The sequence below is a fragment of the Leptonychotes weddellii genome, chromosome 8, assembly GCF_054177405.1.
Source record: "Leptonychotes weddellii isolate Sample4059 chromosome 8, ASM5417740v2, whole genome shotgun sequence".
NCBI classification, from domain to species: domain Eukaryota; kingdom Metazoa; phylum Chordata; class Mammalia; order Carnivora; family Phocidae; genus Leptonychotes; species Leptonychotes weddellii.
Genome location: NC_138376.1, coordinates 29,552,287 through 29,560,286, shown reverse-complemented (window position 1 = coordinate 29,560,286; position 8,000 = coordinate 29,552,287). Strand labels below are relative to the sequence as shown.

The following is an 8,000-nucleotide window of genomic DNA, read 5'->3' as shown; positions in this document are numbered from 1 at the left end:
CCTTTTGATGGCTGCATAATATTCCATTGTATATATATACCACCTCTTCTTTATCCATTCATCTGTCGATGGACATCTTGGCTCTTTCCACAGTTTGGCTATTGTGGACATTGCTACTATAAACATCAGGGTGCACGTATCCCTTTGGATCCCTACATTTGTATCTTTGGGCTAAATATGCAGTAGTGCAATTGCTGGATCGTGTGGTAGCTCTATCAAAAATGGATTCTTAATGTATATTCTCACCAGCAGTATATAAAAGTTCCCATTTCCTTGTATCTTTACAAACCTTATCTCATTAGACTTTGTTTTTTTTTTAATTTTGTCAGTCTGACAGATGTGAATGAAATAGTTTATCATTATGGCTCAAATTATTTGTCCTGATTATTTGTGAGTTTGAGCACTTTTTTTCAAATACTTATTGACCATGTTCAGGTTTCCTCTTTATGGGTTGCCTGTTCATATCCTTTGCTCATTTTTTTCTGAGTTGTCTTTTTCTTATTGACATGTGGGAGTTCTTTATTTCAAATATTAATCTTTTGTCAGCTGTATGGATTGCAAATATCATCTCCCGGTCTTCTAAATTTGTGGCAGATTTTATCACCCAGAAGTTCTTCAATTTTGGATAATTTGGTCAAATACTTTCAATCAATTCATTTTTGTGTTTAATGTCTTATCATAAAAGATCCATTACTAGGGACGCCTGGGTGGCTCAGTCGGTTAAGTGGCTGACTTGTGATTTTGGCTCAGGTCATGATCTCATGGGTTATGAGATTGAGCCCCATGTCAGGCTCCACGGTCAGTGGGGAGTCTGCTTGAGATCTCTTCCTCTGCCTCTCTCCCCACTCGCTCTCTCACTTTCTCTCTCTCTCAAATAAATCTCAAATAAATCTTTATTAAAAAAAAAAGATCCATTACTACCTTGGGTTGACTATGATATCCTTCTGTATTTTCTTATATTAGTGTTAAAATTGTGTTATTTTATGCATAAGTCTTTAATACATTCTGGAATTTATTTGTGTCTGGTGTGAGAAAGCAACCTAAATTTATTTTGTTTAAGATGGAGAGCCGGTTATTGTAGCACTATTTGTTAATTAGTCCATCCTTTCTCCACGGCAGTGTGATGTCTCCTCTATCTTATACAGAGTGCTGAAATGAGCGCAACATGTTTTACTGTTTATCTGTTCCTGCAGCAACACCACACTGTTTTAATTACCGTGGCATTATGATATACCCTGATGTATAGCAGGACAAGTTCCCCTCTCTTGTTCTTCTTTCACAGAATTATTTTTGTTATTTTTTAATATTTGCTCTTCCATCTGTGTTTTAGAATCAATTTGTTCTGTTCCACAAACATAATGTGTGGTATTTTTATTTCAATTGCATGGAATATATAGGTTAATACAGAGAAATTAATATAGAAATGAATTTTTAGTTTTCCCATCCCTGACATGGTATATTAATATCTGGACACCTTTTACTCAGGTTTCCTTTTTGTATCTTTTAATATAATTTTCCCTACAAATCACGCATTTTTATAAGATTAGTCGTCTGTTATCTCATTGTCTTTGTGGCCATTAGAAGTATTGTATTTCCTGATTAATTATTGCTGGGTTATTAGAACTTTCTTGATTTGGCATGTTGATCTTGGATCCAGCAACCTTGCTAAACTTCTTAGTTTTTAACAGTTTATAGATGCTCCTGCATTTTCTATGTGGACCACCATATTTTCTGTACATAATGATGTTTTAATCTCTTCTTTTCCTGTCACTATGACTTGTATTTCTTTTTCTTATTTATTACATTGGCTGGGACCCCTGTTCACTGTTGGGTAGTAGCAGTGATACTGGGCATCCTCATCTGTGGGTTGTGTTTATTAGTGTATGCATATATACACTATATATGTATATATATAAGTGTATAATGAATTCTCCCACTGCATCCATTTTCACCTTTTTTCCCATGACATTCCCATTAAGCATTTGCAGTATGGCTAGCCAAGGTTAAGGTAGGGAGTGTGGCCATGTAATGAAATTAAGTTATCATATTAGTAAGAGGACCCACGCTTTACTTCATTTGAACTCTTTCCTCACTTTCTGAATTAACCCATCCATGTCTGTTGTCAGTCATTCAAGAGACAGTATATTAAAAATAACTCACTTTGAGAGATCTCAGCTACAAGCTTTTTGTTGAGTTTGACAGCATTAGCTTCATTGGAAATGTCATACCATTACAAACATAAATCTAAACTTTTTGATAGTCTGCCAAAATTCTCATTGTTCACATTAATTTTGTTTTGCACTTTCATTTTACAGACTCCAATGAACCAGGCTTCAACTCGTTCCCACTGCATTTTCACTATTCATTTATCAAGCAAGGAACCAGGATCTGCAACTGTCCGGCATGCTAAACTTCATTTGGTTGACCTGGCTGGTTCAGAGCGAGTTGCGAAGACTGGAGTAGGGGGCCAACTTCTAACAGAGGCCAAGTATATCAACTTGTCCCTACATTACTTAGAACAGGTAAAAATGGGCACAACGGGGTGTAACTGTATCCACCATTTGCTGATAGACTTTGCATCAGGCACTCTGCTAGCATTGTTGTTTTGTTGTTTTCTTCCTTTATTTTGGTAAAATATACATAACATAAACTTCATCATTTTAATCATTTTTAAGTGTACAATTCTGTGTCATTTAGTTCACAGTGTTGTGTAACCATCACTGACATCTATTTCCAGAACTTTTTCGTGACCCCAAACAGAAGCTCTGTACTCATTAAACAATAATTTTCCATTTCCTTATGCTCCCAGTACCTGGTGACCTCTATTCTACTTTCTGTCTCTATGAACTTGCCTGTTCTAGATACTCAAATACGTGGAATCGTACAATATTTGTCCTTTTCAGTCTGGTGTATGTCACTTAGCATAATGTCTTCAAAGTCCATCCATGTTGTAGCATGTATTTGAATTTCATTCCTCTGTAAAGCTGAGTAATGTTTTATTATATGCACGTGCCATGCCCTGTTTATCCATTCATCCATCAATGGATGCTTGGGTTCTTACTCCTTTTGGCTATTGTGAATAATGCTGCTGTGAACAGTGGTATAGCTACTAGCATTTTGTATATACCATTGCATTTAAACCTTCCAACAGCCCTATACTGTTGGTATTAATTATTCCCATCTTAAAGATTTTAAAACTCAGATCTTCCTGAGGCCTTCCCAAGGTTACCAGCTAATGGTGAGATGAGGATTCGAATCTTGAATTGCTTGGCTCCAAAGACCATGTTTTCTCTCACTATACCTTATTGTTTTTGTTTTTGTTTTTGTTTTTTCTCAGTACTGCTTTTTGGCAGCATTAATAATAATTTATTATAGAGGCTGTTAAAACTAATTGTTTTTATTATAAAATTTGTAGTGGGTGTGAGTATAGGTTATAAATGGCCTCCCATGGCCTATCTTTTCAGGCTAGTAGATTAGTTGTGGGAACATAATTTAGAGATGACTGATATCTTTTCAGCTTCTGGTGACTTCATCTAGCTGGTGATTGTGATCCTATGAAGGTTCTCTTTGCTTTAGCTTCTTCCCCTGCCAACCCCTACCCCAAGTTTACTACAATCTATCCCAGTTTATGCTCTATTTTTGATTTCTGAATCTGACTCCAAGTGCAAAGAAAGCTCGTCTGAATTTAGCTAAATAAATATTCCAGAAAAAAAAAATCCTCATCCCTAAAATGAGCATATTGAATTAGATGATTTCTCAAGTTCTTCCAGCTCCATGAGTAAAGTGCTGTGACTTGAATGTTAAAGATGGCAACTGCTTCCAAATTCTAAGAAAAAAAAAAAAGAGAGAAGCATGATCAAAAGCTGGAGAAGAGAAGTACAGAGTATATTGGCAAGGCAGAAGGACTTGCTAATGAGTGTTAGAGGCTAAAAGATTTGAAAAAACAAACAGAACTCCCCCCCTTTTCTTTTACTGCCTAATAAACCCTTTTGAGACTGATACTGTCCTGATGTTAAATGCTTCCTAATGGTCAAGTTGGCTGAGAAAGCAGATTGAGAGAAACCTAAGGGAGCTGTATCTGAACAAGGTGCATGCAGTTAGGCTCTGACTAAATGAACCCCAGTAAGGCAGCACCCAGAGATTAATGGCCTGCATGGTGTTCAGATGATTTAAGTGTTTCTGACAAGACTCAGCCTTCCCTACCTCTTCCTTGCTCAAATATTACATAGTATTTTTGCTTAACAGCTTTTTACTTAATAGAACACTTATAAAACACTGACATGAAAACATAATGGACTATATTCAAAGTGCTTTATTTCAAAGAAATATACCCAGTTGTTTCTGATGGTAGCACTGTCTGCTTTAATCCCCATTGTGCCCATCTGTTCATACAAAATTATATTCATTAGTTAAATCAGAATTTCCACCAATTGTTATCACTCAAGGAAAACCTTCTGCCCCTAATCCTCTCTCTTCATTCTACACAACCTTTGCAAGCTGCTACTTCTCATTAAAGCTCTTTCTTTCCCCACATCTCTTCTCTTCAAAATTCTTATAACATCAGCCTCATGTGAGTAGTCTTGGTGGCTCTATGCATTTGATTTTCTATATAATGAATTTATCTATTTACAAGGAGCAGTAGTGTGCTGAGGACTGCGCTAGGCACTGGAGCATAGTGCTGAACAAGGTAGAAACGGCCCTTGCACCAAAGGTCTCAGGGGCCAGTGCAGGGAGATGCGCATGGAATAAATAGTCATTAAATACTTGGCTGTCCTCCAGGTGAGTTGTTCAGAGAAAGGCCAAGGGGTAAGGAGAGCTTGTAATGGGGGACCAGACTTCGGCTGAGGAGGGCAAAGGGAATGAAAGTTCTCTCAGGGCTGATATTAAACAGAGACTCAAAAAACAAGTAGGAGGGAACCAGGCAGGGCTGGGGTTAGAGCATGTCAGGCAGTGGGAACTGGGAGTCCATTAGTCCTTAGCTCCAGTCCAGGGGGTTCAATTCAGCCAGGGCCACAGCAATACTCACATGTCATTGACCTTTGGCTTTCTGAATGTCAGTTATCTGTTTCATGTGCATCCAACGCATCACTCCAGCTGTTAACTACTTACACTGATCTACAAATGTCTTCCTGGAGGTTATGGCATAAGGTAACAGAGAGGGAAGGAGGGGAAGATTAGCATGAGAGGGAAGAGGGACAGAAATATGGAAAACTGCAGGATATGGACATAGATACGTGGGGTTGAGTAAATCTAGGAGTTGTGGTGAGAGAGGAAGTAGGTGGGTAGTAGAGAAATTTTGGTATTTCACATAGAAAGAGATAAGCGAGAGAGAACCAAGGAGTACAGGGGAAGGAGAATAATAAAAAGAGGGGCAGATACTATTAATGAAATAACGGAATTCAAGGACTTTTATACCCAGGTTTTCTTTATGCAGGACTTGATTATGGAGTTAACGAGACTGGAAGTGTAACACATTTTAGTTTAACTCCATTCATTCATTCATTCATTCATTTCACTCATTCATTCAACAAACTGTGACTAAGTGTCTTTGAAGTGCTATGAGTTATGTTAGACAATGGGAGTAAATACACAATTGAGAAATGGTGCTATCAAGTTATCCAGTGAAGGAGCAAAGCATATAAACAAATCCTTACATATGGTCAGATAAATGCTGTATTAGCAATTCATTAATTCATGTAATTAATTACATCCTCTCCATCTCAGTTGCAATATATAGATGGAGATGTCCTAGGGAATAGAAAATTTGGTAACCTCTCTTACACTTATTAGCCCATGTTGGTTATAGAAATCCCATGCAGAACTGTCACTGCCTTTCTGGCCATCATTGTGGACCTTACACCTGCTCCCGGGGTACAGCCTTTCTGAGTTGAATGCACCTTATTGTGCTTATAAGTAAATAAATTTCTGTTTGTCAGAGTATTGTTGGTTTTGGAATTTTCCTTGTGTATGCAGTACTCTTTCCAAAAAGTCTCCTCGAAAACATTTTAAGCCACAATAAGAGGGTACATCTCAGCCCTAGAAATTAAATCCATGGAAGAAAAGGAGGAGAGCATGCATACTTGTTCTTACCATAAGCCTCACCGAGTGCTCCTGGTGTGACCCTCAGTCTCTGTCAGCCCAAACATCAAGTGAGAAACCACTGGGAACAGAGTGTTTGCTCTCTGCCTCTACAGAAATCAGAATCTGGTTTTCCTTCAGCCAGTTATCCACCATAAGTGGGACTTCTTCAGAGTTTCAGTTTCCACTTGGCTTCCACTGAATGTGTGTGTTCAGGAGAAAAACTAATATTGCCAGTGCCAGTTGTAACCACTCCAAATCACTGTCAGTTTTCAGAGGATAATTTTCCATGTGCTGAGCTCTTTAAAAGAAAGTCTCTTTAATTCATTGAATAGTAATCTGATTGATTTTAAGAATAGTTTCTAGGTACTTGAAGATATTATTAAGTATAATGTGAGTTTCTACTCTTTGTTGCTTAAAGAATGCCTTCAGGAACATTTTTTTTTTTTTTTTGTATTTACACATGGAACTCCAAGTGGGAGTAAACATTTAAAAAAAAAATCCAGGTTGTATAACCATCTCCTTAGCCTGTGCCGTTCAGATCATTTGGTTCCGGGCCAATTTAGAGAGCCCAAAGCAACCCCGTAAAGAATAATCCATCTTGGGCGCCTGGGTGGCTCAGTCGTTAAGCGTCTGCTTTCGGCTCCCAGGTCATGATCCCAGGGTCCTGGGATCGAGTCCCACATCGGGCTCCCTGCTCAGCGGGAAGCCTGCTTCTCCCTCTCCTACTCCCCCTGCTTGTGTTCCTGCTCTCGCTATCTCTCTCTCTGTCAAATAAATAAAAATCTTTAAAAAAATTTAAAAAATTAAAAAAAAAGAATAATCCATCTTTGCCTCTTTCCCGAATACCGGCCATTTCTGGGTCACTCTGAAGATCTGTATCTTCTCCAAGGGGTCTGGACTTATTCTGATATACCCAGGCTCCTTTAGAGCCGAGAAGATGCCTGTTCAGAGCTCTCCGGTAGAGAAATGGCCCAGGACTGGCTTTATATAGCTGTAACAAGTGTCCAGAGGGATCCTAAAGAACATAGCCTGGATACCTCTGCAAACGGAGTGCTTTTTGTTTTACTATCCCAGAAACAATCTCTATTCATCTTTAAAACATTTCTGTGAGATAGGCAGGTATTTTAATCCCACTTCTACAGGTGAGGAAACAGAGACTAATAAATTTAAGAGATCTGCCTAAAATTGCACAAGTGAGGCAGCTAGATTCTGCCTCTAAGTCCCGGGTTCGTTCTTTTATTATGCACTGTTTTCATTTTCCCCATTTTTAAAGACCATGCTTTCCAATCCATAGTCACATTTGGAATTTTAATTATTCTCTTGAACCATTTTAGAACCCTTTCTGGAAAGGGCGTTGGAATTGCCTTTACAGCATTCACTGCAAGAGTAGCAGCCATGAGCCCATCCCAGATCTAGGAGTAGACCTTGACTAGTCTAAGCCAGTTGGAGCCTCGGCTGTAGTGATTGGTTCAGACATGGGCCCATGACCCAAGTTGGTCCCTAGGGAAGCTCGGGATATATGTTTAATGATTAGAGAACTTTCTGACATCAGTTATAAATAAGGATATTTGGCAGCCATCCCGTGGCCATGAAGAGAGGCAGACTTCTACAACATAGAAGGTAGAGCAGAGATATTGGCGAAAACTAAATCCTTGGTGGCAGCACTGACCTTTTGGGTTATGTGTAACCTAAAACCTTTCCTATTATAGTTACATAGGCCAATAAATTTACCTTATGAATAAATCCAGTTTGGGCTACATTTTCTGTTACTGCAGCCAATAGCAAATTAACTAACCCCATTGAATTTAATACCAGCATGAAGTTTAATAAGCATATCCTCCTATGTCATCTAAGTTGTCATAAAGCTGTTGAACAGAAGAGATTGTTTCCCGGAGCAGGAAAAAAAAATAGTGACATTT

At 38.5% G+C, this 8,000-nt stretch overlaps 1 protein-coding gene across 2 annotated transcripts in view; it reads left to right on the top strand.

Annotated features, from left to right (window-relative positions):
* Positions 1 to 8,000, top strand: part of KIF6 (kinesin family member 6) — a 296,650-nt gene that overhangs the window by 111,882 nt on the left and 176,768 nt on the right. For both annotated transcript variants that reach the window (XM_081828121.1, XM_081828120.1), the window contains exon 7: positions 2,316 to 2,522. In XM_081828121.1, coding sequence (XP_081684247.1) covers positions 2,316 to 2,522 — 207 coding nt within the window. The remainder of the gene's footprint in view (positions 1 to 2,315; positions 2,523 to 8,000) is intronic.